This window comes from Polyodon spathula, chromosome 27 (genome assembly GCF_017654505.1).
Source record: "Polyodon spathula isolate WHYD16114869_AA chromosome 27, ASM1765450v1, whole genome shotgun sequence".
In the NCBI taxonomy this organism is placed as follows: domain Eukaryota; kingdom Metazoa; phylum Chordata; class Actinopteri; order Acipenseriformes; family Polyodontidae; genus Polyodon; species Polyodon spathula.
Genome location: NC_054560.1, coordinates 4,748,466 through 4,765,700, shown reverse-complemented (window position 1 = coordinate 4,765,700; position 17,235 = coordinate 4,748,466). Strand labels below are relative to the sequence as shown.

At 41.6% G+C, this 17,235-nt stretch overlaps 1 protein-coding gene across 1 annotated transcript; it reads left to right on the top strand.

Annotated features, from left to right (window-relative positions):
* Positions 1 to 10,470: 10,470 nt before the first annotated feature.
* Positions 10,471 to 16,777, top strand: LOC121301337 (excitatory amino acid transporter 1-like). Its single transcript, XM_041230645.1, has 9 exons — positions 10,471 to 10,729; positions 10,974 to 11,111; positions 11,489 to 11,696; positions 12,269 to 12,311; positions 12,394 to 12,713; positions 13,420 to 13,653; positions 14,224 to 14,418; positions 14,947 to 15,081; positions 15,612 to 16,777. The coding sequence occupies exons 1-9, from the start codon at positions 10,513 to 10,515 to the stop codon at positions 15,808 to 15,810; spliced, it is 1,689 nt and encodes a 562-aa protein (XP_041086579.1). The 5' UTR covers positions 10,471 to 10,512; the 3' UTR covers positions 15,811 to 16,777.
* The last annotated feature ends 458 nt before the right edge of the window (positions 16,778 to 17,235 follow it).

The window sequence follows — 17,235 nt, the reverse complement described above, 5'->3', positions numbered from 1 at the left end:
GGAGGTGCCCCCACCGACTTAAAAACTGTCACAAATATAAATATCAGTATTGCTGATCGTTAGGACAGTAAACGTGGTTGTGAGTGTTGAGTTTGACGCTGTAATGTTTATTATTTACATTGTAAAGGAGTTCTGCGTACATAGCACATCAGCCACGTCTCTCGCTTTTTGGATTTTTGACTTTTAAATATTATTATTATTATTATTATTATTATTATTATTATTATTATTATTATTATTATTAGTGTTGTTGTTGTTACGTTTGCACCCGGTTGATAACTTTCAACTGGGACTCAATATTCTGCTTATAATTTCACAAACGCCTCACAGGGGCTTGGTGACTTTTGTCAAGAAGCCCCGTCTTCTTCAGCAGACTCTTTTGGGAGTGTGTTTCTGTACCTGTACCTGTAAAATCCTTCTTTTGTCTGTCATCCAAACCCCAGTGCTACCGAATGCCATGCACATTCCTTCCAAGTGATGGATACCGCAGAAAAAGACATTGCTGTCCAGTTACAGCGTGTCTGTTTGACTTGATAATAGATCGTTAATATCATTTATAAGAAGCATTAAAGAAATGAACTTTGAAACTCTGAAAACCCATTCACACAGGGACACACACATACACACATAGAACAACACACACAAACATACACACACATACATACATACACACACACACACATGTCTGATATGACATGCTTGTGAAATTATATTAAAGCACAGGAGCATAGAAGCATGATTCTGGTAAAGCACAACAATGCAACAGGAGTCTTAATCGCAGTCCTGTGCAGAGACACAAAGCAATTATTTTTAAGCATAAAACTGAATGTGTTTTTTTTTTTTTCAAGTAAAGTAAGTAGTATTTATTCCCAGTGGTTACTTAAAACGCAGGCTCGAAGAATGAAGTCAGAGTGAACAGATGTATTGTGAGGATGACGCACTTCTCACTCTACTTCCAAACACACACACACACTGTATAAGGAAGCCTGCCAGAGCAGGTGGTGATCACAGATTCGGAGCTGCTAATTACACTCAAACAGAGACGGCAAAGTGAGAAAATTACATCCAACTATAATCAACTCAATCGACTTTATCCTGGGAAAGATAACCAAGTCCCATAGCCCCACATGCAATGGGGGTCACAGACTAGCAATAAAACCCTTCATACAGTGATTTTTCAAAATGCGACAGATCCTCATTCTGCTAAAACTGATAATCCTGTATTGGAATAGTGGAGATCCTTCTTCTTCTTCCTCTTCTTGTAGTAATAGTAGTCATAGTACTGGTAGTAATACTACTACTACTACTACTACTAATAATAATAATAATAGTAATAATAATAATATGTATTGGTGATGCTTAATTCCATGAGCATTTTATATTTTTACACAGGGCTGAATGGCCTCCTTTTATTGTGTTTATGGTAAACTAGCTGGTAAACAGAAATCTAGTAATTTATTATTTACATTTCAGATAAAATGGCATTTCTCTCATTGCCTTTGAACTAATAATCAGGTCAAATATCAAAGCCCAGAGAATCTATTACTTGACCTTCTTTTTTTGTGCTTCAGTGATTTTTGTTTAAAGAAATTCTTGGCTTTCATGTATTTATTAAGCTTCCTCAAAACAGACAACTCAGGTGTTGAGATGGGGAGAACACAGGCAAGTGAACCTCGCAGATACAAATTGTGAAGGTCTTTCAGCTCTAAACAGTAACCCTGGAGTGCAAGGGAGAGCTGCCATACTGCCAGTAAGAAATTAAAAAAATATATGTTTTTTTTTAATAGAGATGCAGCAGCCTTTGTTGCCATAGTTACAGAGACAACAGGTCCAATATTCTCATTCCATAAATGAATTTAAAAAAAAAAAAATGGATGTAATGTTCCCTGCTGGTTGTGCTAAACCCACGCTAAAGTGTCCCTTTTGATAAATAATTAATAAACATATATATACACACACACACACACACACACACACACACACACACACATACATATATATATATATATATATATATATATATATATATATATATATACTGTTTGTCCTGACCTAAAAAAAATAAACTGACCTTTCCTCCAATCTGCTAGTTTTAGAGTGTGTGTGTGTGTGTGTGTGCATGTGTCTGTGTGTGTCTGTGTGTTTTTTCTTTATTAGAAGAAGTGAACTCCCTTTGAAGCCGGTCGGATCAGGGAGACTGTGGGCAGAGGGGATTTCAGGGCAGATCAAAGGGACACAGCCCTACACCAGAAAGGTCACAGGTGTGCCGATGTGTGTTATTATTATACCAGGGTTCTATCCATCTTTCTGTCTTTTTGGTGTCTGTATTCATCAGCATCATTACAAGGTCAGTAACACCAGCACTCTGGTGATGGCTTGTCTGTCTGCCTGTCTGGCTGTTTGTGTTAATAAACCTTACCTACCGTCAGGTCAATTAGACCAGAGCTTTGACTATGAGCCTGTCTGTCTGTGTATTTATAAGAAGCTTATTTGCCTGTGTCATTTTGTTTTGTGTTATAGGGCCCTGTTTACAAAGTTATAACTGTATGGGTTATTAAAATAAAACCAAAAAAACAGTTTTCACAGTCTGTTGTTATTAATGAAATACAGTTTGATATTCATGAAACTGTATATTTTATTCATACTTTCTTTAAACAGCTCACATGTTTTGTGAGTAGGGCCACTAATGCATATTCATAGGCTCTGTTGGACGACCTCTGGCCATGCAGTGCCTTCAAAATGATGCACAGCCAGTGTTACCCACCCACAGCCTTGCCCAAGCAGGTGTATAATCACAGGGAACAGTGGCATTAAGAGTCTCATCACATGACATTCCTGGACCAGTCAGATGAATGAATGAGGCAGCTGTGATTACAGTCCTGTAATCCTGTCAGCCACCAAGGCAACAATGGAATGGACAAGAAAGAGCTTCCAATTCTGAGAGGCCTTTTGAATTGGTTAAATGTCTTCATTTCTATTGCTGGAATGACTTTTATATTTGACCCTCCCTTTCTCACCTTTTCAAGACATGAACAGCTGGAATGAAAGAAGCAGAAGAGTTTCGCTGTGGCATCTTTAATTAGGGAGACATTTAATTAGACGCCTTTTTAAATAAAATGCACAGCTATCCCTGCTGAATACCTTAATTGAGTCTCTTTTATCTTGGTTATAGTTGCCTAATTACAGCCATTCAAAAACTGAAGACAAAACAGCAGCTCACTTTGGACCCTATCCCTGAGAGTAGTGTGTGAATGTGAAGGATGTTACCAGCTGGAGCTCCATAGGGAGGCATGCTTCAATCCACAGGCTGAACTGCTGGGAAAGATCTCTAGGGATGCTGGGATGAGCCCTTTTTAACCCCTGGCTCACTGATTTGATTTGATTGCTCTGAGTTCTAGTGCTCCAGTGCTGACAGCTGATCATTTGTTAGTGTCTGTGCTTCTTGAGCCCAGAAAAAAATCACATTGACCTTTGAACTCAGTTGGCTCACCAGCTTCTATACCAACACTCCTCAAACTGTGCATGTGGGCAAATGTGTGTCCATCTGACATCATCTGCAATGCTGAAGTAATAGTAAACTTACTTACAATCTACTACTGCTTGTACTCTTGCCATGTGATGCATCTGCATTTTATTTGTCGTTTAAATTTGCAAAAAACACAAATGTGCCCGTGTCCAAAAAACCGTTGAAATTGCAAACGCGGTTTGAAACTACACAGTAAATACCATATAACTGCATGTGCATATTACTGCAGTGTGGTCTGGCATTTATGTGACCCGCCACTGCCTTAAATAAAACCACCTTTTAATAATATCTTCATTTTTACATTAAGTTAACCATTTGCTGTATGTATATGCAACATCCTGATTCCTCATTTACTTCATGGTGCTAATGAGTCCAGGAGTCCCAGTGATAATATTCATCAAGCTTATCTCTGATACAACAGCTACAGACTGATGCATGATCCCTGCATATTCCGTGATGCAGACTCTACTATCCTTCTAGCTGACGAATGGGCTTGTCGCAAATAAGCCACAACTTTAACGAAATCTGAAATGAAAATATCCAGTGCCTATTAATGTTTGTGCACTTGAACTAACCAAGCAGTGAATTCAACGTCAGGTTTGGTGCACAGATCAGGTGCTGAGTACTGCTTCCTCACTCCCCTCCCCAGCTACTCCCTCCTCACTCCCCTCCCCAGCTACACCCTCCTCACTCCCCTCCCCAGCTACTCCCTCCTCACTCCCCTCCCCAGCTACTCCCTCCTCACTCCCCTCCCCAGCTACTCCCTCCTCACTCCCCTCCCCAGCTACTGCCTCCTCATGGTCCTCCTCTTTTGCCCTTTTGCTTATTGGCTTAGGCTACAGCATGCAATTCTATAAATAAAATTACACAATTGTTATTTCAGGCATGGCAGAAAGCCCGTAGGGAACAGCAGTTGATGTTTATGACTAAACTTAAGACTAGGCGTTGTACAGTATGAGTTGTTGATGGACACTCACCATACACAGCTGCTGTTGAGCCAAAAGAAACTAAGACCGTGTCTCAGTTTTGCCATTACAGTAGTTCAAGCGAATAGCAACTGTCTTATTCATTGGTAGGCAGCCAGACTATACCGCCAGGCCATAAACTATGCAGCATGCCAATTGCAACATGTGGAGCTCTGAGCTTCTATCAGAAGCTGGCTTACCACTGTCACCACAGAACTTTGCATGACCCTCAGTGCATTCTGCTGGGCATCGCTTAACCAAGAGGCGCCGTGCAGTGAAGTGGATCAACGGAAGCTTCATCCAGAACAGGCAGGTATTTCATTATTAGTAGTAGCATTGAAAATGAACATGTATGCAGTCAGTGTCAATGAAGATGACATTTAGATGGACAGAGCGATAGATAACTACTGTACAATCTCAGAAGCAGAAGCACAGGATTAACTCGCTTCAAAGGTTGGGGGAGAGGGCAGGAATGGTTGCTAGGTCGCCATGGTAATAATGGTTTGCAGTTGGAGAATTATAGGATTTTTAGTTCAGCAATGCTGTAATAAAGGGCAGCATTTACAAGATCTAGATGGATAGATGGACAAACAGAGAAATAGAGAGAGAGGGGGGAGAAATACATATAGACAGATAGACAGCTTGGCAGATAGACAGGCAGAATGAGGAGAGCATGTTAAATGCAATTATCCAGCAGGTTTGGTGAATGTGTTTTTGTGTGTGGGTGGTCTGTGTTGATCAGTCTTGTTCTCTTAAATGAAGGGCTGTGGGTTTTACTGACAGTGCCTCGTTTGGCACCCACGCTTCATTAAAAGGCAACCTGCTGTGGAAGAGAATCCTGTCACTAAGAAACAACGACAGTGCTTTAACCCTGCAGCTGCTTTATACACAGCCTGGGGAATGAATGGGAAACACTGCGATTAATATACGTTCAAACTCAGGTCAGGACGGGAATAGTCTCAATAACGCCACCCTACAACTGGCTAGCTTGCAACATTGCAGGCTTGTTTACCCACAGGTTTGTAATGCATTTAGCGATGTTAATAAGAGGATCAATACCAACATATGCCGGATTAATAAATAGAGCGCACCTGTTTGGATTATTAAAATAAATGCTGGATATTATCCCATTATAAAACTGTATGAAAAGTTAGCGCCAGGTAATCCTTTTAACGTTGTGTTAATGTTTACCACTGCTTGGGAAAAATCCAATCCTCCTGGACAATGTGCAATTTTGGTCGCCTTTGCTCTCGTGGAAAGCAGTTGGAAACGCTTTCAGAACTTTAATGGAAGATAATGCACCAATCTGTTATGCAGATTGATCACCAGCAATCGTGATTTGGAGAAGAGCTGTAGGAGGATGCGTGGGCAGATATGCATAGAGAGAGCGATACAGTTTCCCCCAGAGAAGCAACGGCAAAGCCATGACTTGAACCATTCCACGCAAAAAAAAAAATCCATATGTGCCTGAGGTTGCCATGGGAATGGGAATGGAATATGGAGCCTTTCACCTCCTGGCCCCCCGCTCTCTTCCCACTCAGTTCAGCCGTGTGCTAGCTTAATGCAAGCGGGCCATCAAATTAGAAACACCTGCCACATCACTGTCAATCGGTTGTTGTCTTGACAGCCAGGGCAGCTCGGATTCTAGGTGTCCACCTGTCTAGAGGTTGCAGCAGAGTTCTCTAGAATGGCTAATTATTCAAGAATAAGTACAGTATTTGGTTTAGTCAACTGATTTACTATCTTGACTATATCTGACTTGCAGCAGGGAGATGCAGCTTTTACATATTGTTCAAAAAAATCTGTAAGGGCTGATTGTGACATCAAATGAATGGGTTCCTAACATTACAGCAAAGGCTTCAGTTAATAAACCATAGTATTCATAAATCCTTTCTAGAGAGTCCTTTCATGAATGGCAAACTGTATTTTATTCATGAAAACAGACTAATATGGTCTATACACGCATATATGTAATGTAATATCCTGAAGCAGTAAGGAACCACTTTTTGAAAATGCACGTTGAAAATGCAGGCAAATGATGTAGTCATCTGTAAATGTATTCTAATTGTGAAGTCGGGCTGGGATGAATACTAACCAGATTGAAGCGGTTATTTGAGTATGTGATTATAAATGTTGCTCTGTATCACGTCATTATCGCATACTAACCTCCTACAAGACTGGAACAACGTTGAGACGGCAGTTGTCTCAATCCTTTCCCTGCGCGGAGATTCTAAAGGGTTTCTTCAAATTCTCTTTGTACGCGCCGCTTCTTTACGAGACGTTTTCAATCGAGAGCTGGGGTACGTAATCTTCTTTCAAAAAGATACAAAACTCAGAAATACTTTATTTTTAATATTATTATAAACAATTACTGGACGTTTTTTGGGGAGTTGGAGAAGGATTTTCTAAGAAAAGAAAACCAGAACTAAACCAGATCCCGTCAGACTGCTTCTGGTACGTTTTGTTAGAGACGGTAAGCAAATACAATGTTTTTATTTTATATATATAGCAGTAGATGCAGAAATAGTGATATAATCTTTCAGCCAAGTACTTGAACAAAGAAACCTATAGTAAAATAGGGAATTGCATAAAGAATAAACCACTAGACCTGGACAACGAAACTCACTCAACCAACAAGATAACGCTGCACTGATTGATCTAAAAGTAATTTGCTGTCTATTGAAATGCTGATAACGTAATTGAACATTTTGGGCCAGTTTACCATATTTGCACGTTCATTTTGCAGTTTCCCTTAAGTTATGCATTTACAAAACGTTTGCCATTATTATTATTATTATTATTATTATTATTATTATATTATTATTATTATTATTATTATTATTATTATTATTTACCATGCTTGCCTTTACCTGCTTCTCCATGCTTTACTACACTTTACTATGCTTTTACCACGGTCAGGTTTACTAAGGGGAATTTGCATGTGAAATAACTTCTCAATTACCTTATTGTATCAGTGCAACCATATGTGGATTGACAGTAAACTCCAAAGAATGCCTGGTAAATCTGAAGTGTTGAGGATGCAATGTACAGCACATTGCCACCTCACCAGTCCTTGAACCTTCAGTCACAGAGTGAGTGACCCCACACTGAGGGACTTCCCTCCAGCAGGGTTCCTATTCATTCCCAGAGGTCTACACAGTGCTTAATGTACAGTAGGTCCCTATGTAGTGTTTGTGATTGGGATACCTGGCCATCTGCAGTACCTGGCTTTACAGTTTGTGACCTATGCATTTACAGGGCTTTATTTACCGTGGACTTTGTGTGCTCGTGTGTGTGTGTGTGTGCATGTGTGTGTGTGTGCGTGCGTGTGTGTTTTTTTAACCTGTGATTTGCCATGTAGTATTTTACTGAGTTACCATTAACCATTCCTGCCAGTAGATGGAAACAGAGGTCTTTCATACTTCTTGTGGAATAACTCATAAGAAAGGTCACTAAATTGAATTTACTGTATAGTACTTGTAATAACAAGTTAGTAAATAGTTATCTATCGCTCTGTCCAAAAGGTTAAGTATTTCATTTTTCATATTCGTGAAACTGCTCTAGACTGTCAATGGCTTCTTTAACAACAATTATAGAGCACTTTTCGTGATTTTGATCTTGCTTAATTAATATTGCTTATCGATTCCTAATCAAAGATGAAATGTGTTCAAGATGTTCCCCACTTGATCTGTCCTGAAAACGTATCGACATTTCAAATGTTTGAGTGCTGAGGGGAAACATCGCACACAATATGTCCTTTGTAGCGTGCGAGTCTATGGCGCCCAATTTCCATACAAAATACAGATTGAATGCCGCCCAAAGAATTGGGAAATAGCACATTCAATAGCTCTGTATTCTTCATCTGAAACAGTGTGGTAGTGTCAGGGGGGTGCTGGGTAAGCTGCAGGGCTTGATGTTTTGGGGGGGGGGGGGGCAGCGGCGTCTGAGCCGCAGCCCAGTTACTTTGTTGTCTTGTGCCCAGCGTGTGCTCTCCAGGAGAGGAGCTGGATGGCACTCTTGAAGGTCAGGGGAGAGCGATGCGAGAGTCCTTTCATGTCTGGCAGGCTATCAGGGCTGAGCTGAAGCGTCAGTTCTCAGTTTGGCTCAAGTCCCTCTGACTGAAGGAAACCAGTGCAGGATTATTAGAGTTCAGTGGGAGCTGGGGAGCACAGGAAACTGGGACCATGAGTGGTGAGTACCCAGGGCTTGGGAGCTGGCATCACTATAGCACGATCGATCAATGTTTTAAGGCCCAATTCAGAAAACTTTAAGGACTGTTTTAAGGAACTTTTTAAGGAATGTTTTAAGGAATTTTGTTAAGGTTTTTTAATGCCCATTTTGATTTATTAAATCAGGTTTGCTGATGGCTCAAAGCTCATTCAGTGGTTCCAAAGGAACTGGAATCACAAGCACAGCCGACCGTCAAAAATAGATACGTGAAAACTGTAGACCATCATTTTAACCTATCATGGCAGAGCTGCTAAATGCAACCCAAATACTGTTCCAGCCACATTGAGGAGAACACCCTCACAGGCCACCTGTTACAAATAGGCAGGAACCCTATTTGCTGCACTGGCAGGTCAACGCTTGTTATCTGCAAAGGATCACAATGAAACGCTCTTCTGCCTGTGTTTGCCCGCCTTCAGCTGGCATCTCAAACCACTCTGTTCTCGTTCCCACAGCCTGGGTTCCAACCTGTCTCAGGTCACAAGTGACATGAATTTGGTGGTCCCGGCATTTTGTTCTGTTTTGAATTCATTTTCAATGCATTTTCTGCTGTTACCGCAGCTCACCAGCGTGTCTGTGGCTGAGATATTGATGCATATTTAATACCACCCCTGAATGCATGAAACAGAATTTCGAATGACTGTCAGTGTGTTTTTTTCTCCACCATAGGAACACAGTGTACCTCACTGAATCATTAATTGGACCCCCACCAGTGCTAGATAAGCTATCGAGCTGCATGAAATATTTTGTAATTGGTAGGGAATGGCTTTTGATTCCAACCACCGCTGCAGTTATTATAAACAATGTCTTTTCTTGCATTGAATTGCTCAAATTCACAGTCGCTATCACACAGAGCATTGCAGTTATGCGCTGTTTCTCATTTCTAGTGGTGATTACTCACATCTGTTTTTCTCCCAACATGTCAAAAAAAATGGGGGTCTGATCAACATTTCCGCTCTGTCTTAGCTGGTACTGTTGAGAATGGCTGCCTGTATGTCATGGATGATTCGAGATCAGGCAGTGACGTTTTGGTTCGTCTTTCCTCGGCAGTCAGTCACGTTGCTGTTTGTGTACTCTTTTGTCACGTCTTTTGTTGGCGATTTTAAAACACTGTACTGTACTCAAATTTAAAATGCAGGCTATTTTTGAGAAGAAAAAATGTTTAAAAAGTGCATCTTAAATTCGAAGGAATACGGTATTCTCTGAATATCTGTTTTCTAAGGCTCGGTCTCTCTCGTTTGTATTGTAATGGGTCCCGAAAGAGGCTATCCTGAACAAAGATATTCAAATCAGCCCAGCTGTTTGATTTGGCTTGGGCACTCCTATAATCACCCTTATTGAACACCTCTAGTAATAATGTAGACATTCCAACTAGGACCAAAAGTTTTGCATCACCCTATAGAATCGACGCTTCATACAGGCGAATTAAACCTGCTGAATAATGTTACGTTAACATATTGAATTACACACCACTTTGTAGTTTTCCATAAATCTAACATGAAATACTGTACTGCTATTATGGCTTCCAGTAGACTTTAGCGATATCATTTTGCAGTTTCTTTGATTACATGATGTTTAATAAAAAGATCTAAATTATGTTGCTATATTTTTGTTAGTTTATTATGTCGCAATCCTAAAATTCTAGGTGATGCAAAACCTTTGGCCGCAGCTGTATAAATCCAACCTCAGTTGAAAACCCAGACTCAAGGGGGCTGCTTGTTTGTCTGCCTGTGTGCTCCTCTCTCCTCAGTCTCGCACGAGTCGTGTCTACTGGACCAAGTGCTGGATCTGATTATGAATGAGAGTCAGACCCACTCCAACAGCCTTTTCCTAGACGAAGACGCAGGCAAGTGCCGGATCCCAGAGAGTCGCGTGCAGCGCTTCCAGAAAGCCATGCAGAAGCAGGCGAGCCGAGCTCAGAAGAGGATGAGCTTCGTCACGAGAGAGAGCGTCAGGAACTTTCTCAAGAGGAACGCCTTCGTGCTCCTCACGGTGGCGGCCGTGGTGTTGGGTAATGGGAGCCTGTGTGATGTTCGTGGTGGAGGGGGGGGGGGTTAAACAGCTCTTCATAAGAGCAGAAGAAACATCAGGAACCTTTTGAATTTTCTGAACAAGGAAAGAATTTTTAAAGTGTTTTAGTGCAACCAAAGTGGGGTTTCCTGGCCATGAAAAACAAGCTTAGTGCCAACAAATCAATGAAGTAACTGGACTTTTCTATGTTTGCTTGATTTATTGATTTATTGATTTATTTTTAGGCGTGGCGTTAGGCTTTGGTCTGCGCCGGTACGACATGTCCCTAAGGGAGATTAAGTATTTCTCCTTCCCCGGAGAGCTGCTCATGAGGATGCTGAAAATGCTGGTCCTGCCTCTCATTGTTTCCAGCCTTGTGACCGGTGAGGCTGGAATTATTTTAGATCAAGTGTTATTTCCAGTGGAGACGGAGTGAGGTTTCTCAGTCAATTAAGCAGTTAATAAAGCCATAAACACAGCCTTTATGCAATTTCATTTATGGCTTTGCTATAGTTGTCTACAGAGGTTGTTTTTACTGCAGTAAACATTGTATTTAATATGAATGAAGTTGCCTTTGGATGTCAATTTGATGTTAATGGGACACTTCTAGTTCCTCTAATGCAGGGGTGTCCAAAGCTGGCCCTTGTATTTCAGCCCTTTTCCCTGTAATCTCATTTTACCCTGTTAAACCTGGAGTGGAATGGCCCTCCAGGTCTGGGATTGTACTCCCTTGCACTAATGCAGTCTGTCTGTCCTCCAGGGATGTCTTCTCTGGACAGCAGGGCGTCGGGGAAGATGGGGATGCAAGCCGTGGTTTACTACATGGTGACCACCTTCATCGCCGTGTTCATTGGCATCGTCATGGTGATGATTATCCGGCCTGGAGGGGGGCACAGGGACAGCCCTGTCCCGACGGAGAGCAAGATAGAGCAGATCCAAGCTGTGGACGCCTTCCTGGACCTCATCCGGTCAGCAGTGGCTTTGTGCTTTCTTTTAAGACATGTGTGGCATGTTCTTTGCAAACAGTCGCAATGCACCCATTTATTAAACCTTTATTTAGTCAGGAAAGTCCTGTTGAGGTTTTTCAAGGGAGACCTGGTCGAGAAGGTAGCATATAATAAACAAACACACACACACACACACACACACACACACACCCAAATGAGCACAACCAATACAAACAAGATCATTAAATTGTAGGAAACGATTTAGGAGCACCAAAACAAAAACATGCTAAAACTCCACAGACGTCAACTGAAAGCCTTTTTTTCCAAATACGAACACTAGGAACAGAAAGACTTGGAACAGTCTGAGATCTAAGAGCAGAAATACCCCTAGAGGGTACTTATTTATTACCCCTAGAGAGCTTCAAACCAGCCACTCCATATAAGTCACAATGATGAGCAGAATAGCCCAGGATGGTTATAAACCTGTACAGAGGTGAAATATCTACAGAAAACAGTACAATGTAAACACAGACTGCTATTTGACGATTTTTCTGTCCCTGCTCCACCCCCCCCCCCCCCCCCCCCCCTTACAGGAATATGTTCCCTCCAAACCTGGTGGAAGCTTGCTTCAAACAGGTAAGAATCTTAACACGTCTGTAGAAGCACCAGTTTGCCTCGTCTAGAAGAAAGCTAAACTATATCTCTGCGTCTGTTTCAGTACAAGACCCAGTATACCAAGAGGCTTGTCAAGAGGAACGTCACGACAGCAGCAAATTTCACCGATGACACAAACGCCACTGAGTCGTCCGTTCTGGCTAATATCAGCCAAGCCATCCAGACCCTGCAGGAGACCATCACAATGGAGGAGGCGGTGCCTGGGCCAGGCTCCTCCAATGGGGTGAATGCGCTGGGACTGGTGGCGTTCTCCATGTGCTTCGGCCTGGTAATTGGGAAAATGAAACAGAAAGGCCAGGCACTGCTGGAGTTCTTTGACTGTCTCAATGAGGCCATTATGAGACTGGTGGCAATCATCATATGGTACGCCTTCTTCAGCTTATCTACCTAGACACGGAAGAGTCCGCTGGGACCTACGTTCAAAGCGTTCCCTCCCGGTCTTTACTCCGGCTATGGATTACTTTACTTAGTTGTTAGGTTCTAGTTTTGTAAAGTTAGAAGTTAGCAGATGTTTTATTTTTTTTATTCAAAAAATAGGAGTTAATTAAAGACTGTAAGAAACGCTTTGAAAATAAGGCCCGCTGTGCAGAATGAAGCTGTTTGTGGGAGAATCTTAACAATTGAGATTTCAATGAGCTCTACCTGGTTAACGGATATTTAGGTTGAAACAGGGTTAGTACAGCTCTGGTCACAAGTTTCGCATCACCATATAGAATTAACTAGTTTTGCTTCATAAAGTCGAATGAAAACCTGCTGAACAGTGTTAAGTTAACATATCGAGTTACACACCACTTTGTAGTTTAAGCCTAATATCTGCTGTGTTGCTGCTATTGTCTCACGTATTATGTTACTATCATGTATTCTGCACTTACCACTGCATTTAATGTATTATGCAATTTTTAAAAATTGTATAGCCTGTATTATGAATTTCTCTGAATTTAAAGTATTATGGATTTTCTTGTTGTTATCTTGTAAAGTGCTTTGCGAGGGTGGTGCACTATGAAAGGCGCTATATAAAGATTGATTGAATTGCTTTTGATTTGGTTGTGACTTGCATGGCTCCTCTCAGGTACGCTCCTGTGGGGATCATGTTCCTGATCTCTGGGAAGGTCCTGGAGATGAAGGATTTGGCTCAGATGGGCGGGCAGCTGGGGATGTACACAGTCACGGTGATCGTGGGGCTGCTGATCCACGCCTTGTTTGTGCTTCCACTGCTCTACTTCATCGTCACACGCAAGAACCCCTACCTGTTCATCGGGGGGCTACTGCAAGCACTCATCACCGCCCTGGGGACATCATCAAGGTAAAACAGCCCTGAACCCTCACACTGCGGGCTCTCAGAGCTTCTGCTACCACCTTAAAATAAACACAATAGCACACATTAGTGCTTTGGTAACATTTCAATAGGCTTTTTGCCATAGCTGTATGCTCCTCGACTCATTTCGAAGTTCATTCAGCTTCTTGTCGGCAAACACTTGATTCTTTCTCCTCTTGTACGCAGAGAGACATGCAGGTCCATGCAATGATGAAAATGAGACTGTCATTGAGATCTTTTTTGAGATCCAGTTTATAATTTAAACACATTGCAGTAAGCAGAGATGCCGAAGTCAGAGGGTCCGAATGAGTGAGATTTGGGAATACTCTGTTTAAACTGTCGTTTTCTTTCTTTCAGGGGGGAGACTGCTAAAATTGACGCCCAATGCATTCCTGAAATGCGTCCGAGGCTTACACCAAATGACACATTTCTGAGTGCATTCGACGCTACTTAATCTGGCTTTTTGAAAGCTATTTTCAGCCCTCTTTCGATCAGTCCGGTCTGTCGAAGTGTGGCTATAGGCTCCTTGTAAACCCAGGTGTGTTGTGTGTGTTCCAGCTCAGCGACGCTCCCCATCACTTTCCGGTGCCTGGAGGAGAATAACAAAGTGGACAAGCGCGTGACGAGGTTCGTCCTGCCCGTGGGCGCGACCATCAACATGGACGGCACCGCGCTCTATGAGGCCGTGGCCGCCATCTTCATCGCTCAGGTCAATCACATGGAGCTTAACTTCGGACAGATCATAACCATCAGGTAACCCAGAAGCACTGTGGAAATCAGCATCTTGCACAGCTAGGGCCAAACGTTTTGCAATACCGACAGAATTTTAGGATTGAGACGTAATTAAAAAAAATTTAAAAAGCTATAGGAACATTAATTTAGATCTTTTATTTAACATCACGTAATTAAAGAAACTACTAAATGAGGCTGCAAAAGTTTACCAGAAGCCATAACAGTAGCACAGCATTTCATGTTAGATTTTGAAAAACCTTTGGCCATAGCTGTAGTCTTGTACTGTAGCTCTACTGGCTACCCCTTCAACCGTCCAATGAGGCGATCACTCTTCAATGTGACATCACTCTTCAATATGACATCGCCAGAAAAAAAGATTCTACTAGTGATCAGGCCACCAGAGTGATTGCAGGTTGTTTTTAGAGGAAGAAAGCTAAGTGAAAAACACTTTTTAAAGCTTTATTCTTAGTGTAGCCTCCAGTGGGGAAAGTCTGGTGCATTTCATCACCAATATATTGTATTCAGCAGATTTTATTTTTATTTTTTTAGTATCACGGCAACAGCAGCCAGCATTGGGGCCGCGGGGATCCCTCAAGCTGGTCTGGTAACCATGGTGATCGTATTGACATCGGTGGGACTGCCTACTGAGGACATCACCCTGATCCTCGCGGTGGATTGGTTCCTGTAAGTTCTCTTGATGCCACTGTGGCCTCAGCTTGCTGCTGGTCGACATACTCTCTTAAAGGGTAACGATGCCCATGTGAGCTTTATTGATTTGAAATACTTCAACAGTTTTACATCAGGAAGTAGCCTCCCGACCAGGCATATAGCATCCAACCTGAATAGATTTCATTATTTAAAAGCTCCTTAGAATCCTTCTTGCAGGGGATAGTTCAATTCTGTGTAAAATACTTACAGCTGACACACTGTGTTTTTACCCAAGCCCTCTAAATCAGCTGGGTTACTGTAAAAAAACAAAAAAAAAATTACAAAATCTTGTTTTATTTTCACCAGACTTAATCCTTATTCTGACAATTTTTACACTATCAAAAAACAACTAGTTTCACACAAAAGGACCCTAATGAAGGCACAGCGGTGATATGCATTATAAATTTGCAGTCTGTTTTAATTTCAATGGATATGCTCCTGTTCATTATTAAATGAATCCCACAAAAAAGTGCTTCATCCTAAAGCTGTGTCCATTGGGATTGTAGGGACCGCCTGAGGACCACCACTAACGTCCTGGGGGACTCGCTCGGCGCCGGCATTGTAGAGCACCTCTCCCGGCAAGAACTGCAGACCCAGGACACCGAGATCGGCAACTCGGTCATCGAGGAGAACGAGAAGCCTTATCAGCTGATCTGCCAGGACAACGACACCCAGAAACACCGCAACAGCGAGACCATGATGTGAGGCTCTGCCGTCAGGAGCAGCAGCACCCAGCCCCTGTCACAAGCAAGCAGAACAACACCCAACACACTCTGCAGGGAAGGCTGTGCCCATCTGACAGATCCTGGACTCCCCACAGGGGCTGGCTTGTGGCTGACCATTCCACTCCACGTCCTGAAAGTATTAAATGAAATCATTGTTCCATATGCATTTTAAAACTGTAGTAAAACTAAAAGAAACCAAGATCCATTCTCAACGTTTTAAATAACATAACAAAGGGGCCCGGTTAGAAAGAGACTGGAATGTATTGAAACCCGCAAGCTAGTATCCCAGGTCCCGGTGTTTTTAGATCCTTGCTGTACTCAGTGAAATGAACCTCTGGCAAAGGGAAGGGCTGTGATCCACGTGTTTCCGTCCTGTTTCTGTCCTTGTTTCATTCGCTGGCATTAGAATGTTTCGTGCACCCCGACACTAACATCATTACTGTGGATCTACCTCGTAAATATTCAGAGCGTTCCTTTTTAAATCTTTACTTGCCTGCCGTGATTTTAAAAAATGCTTTTACTGCTAAAACGTTTAGACGGCACAAACCAGAAGCATCTGACAACAGTGTTTTAAACAAGTGATGAAAATGATAATCCCTTGCCCATGGTTAGAGGCTACAAGGGTCGAATGGGGGGAAATTTACCTTGAGACCAATGGAGAACCTGGCCATGGCGAATTTATTATTATTATTATTATTATTATTATTATTATTATGATGGTGATGATTTAATTCTGTGTTATTTAGTACATTTTGCTATTTAGAAGTATCTGTTTACTGTAGTAGACGCACTGTTAAAATGAGTTAGAGCAAGTTCGCCATCTAGTGGACAATCACAGGTATTGTAAGGGTTTTGTCAAAACCACTGCATAAGAGGACTGCTATATTACTACTGCTTTAGTTCATCACTTTATATCTTTATCAAACCCAAAATATTAGACTTTTTGATCAGAGGGAAGAATGAACTAAAATTACACAATTTCACTTGATATATTGGATTACTTCTAGTGTTTTTTTTTTTTTTTTAGATGTTTTCTTTACAATGTACTCTGTTTTGGTTTACTGTAAAAAGTTTGCTCTATGCTCTTGATATATTTTAAAATGGTCTCGTCAAAATGAAGTGTTACCATGACTCCTGATTCATTTATTTTAACTAAAAGATGGACATTACTGTTCTGTTCCATTAAGAAAGAATATATATATATATATATATATCTTTCTTTCCATAGCTTTTACATTGCAGAAGTGAGATGGGGTGCTGGTCTGCCTCTATCTGAAGAACAGTCTTTTATCTGTTACTTTAAGTGATAGTTTGAGCCTCTCTCTGAAATTATATACACTGACTGTGGGTTTTGTTAAGAGGAGCGTTTTGCTTTTTTAACTGCTAAGTTTAAGACTAGGGTAAT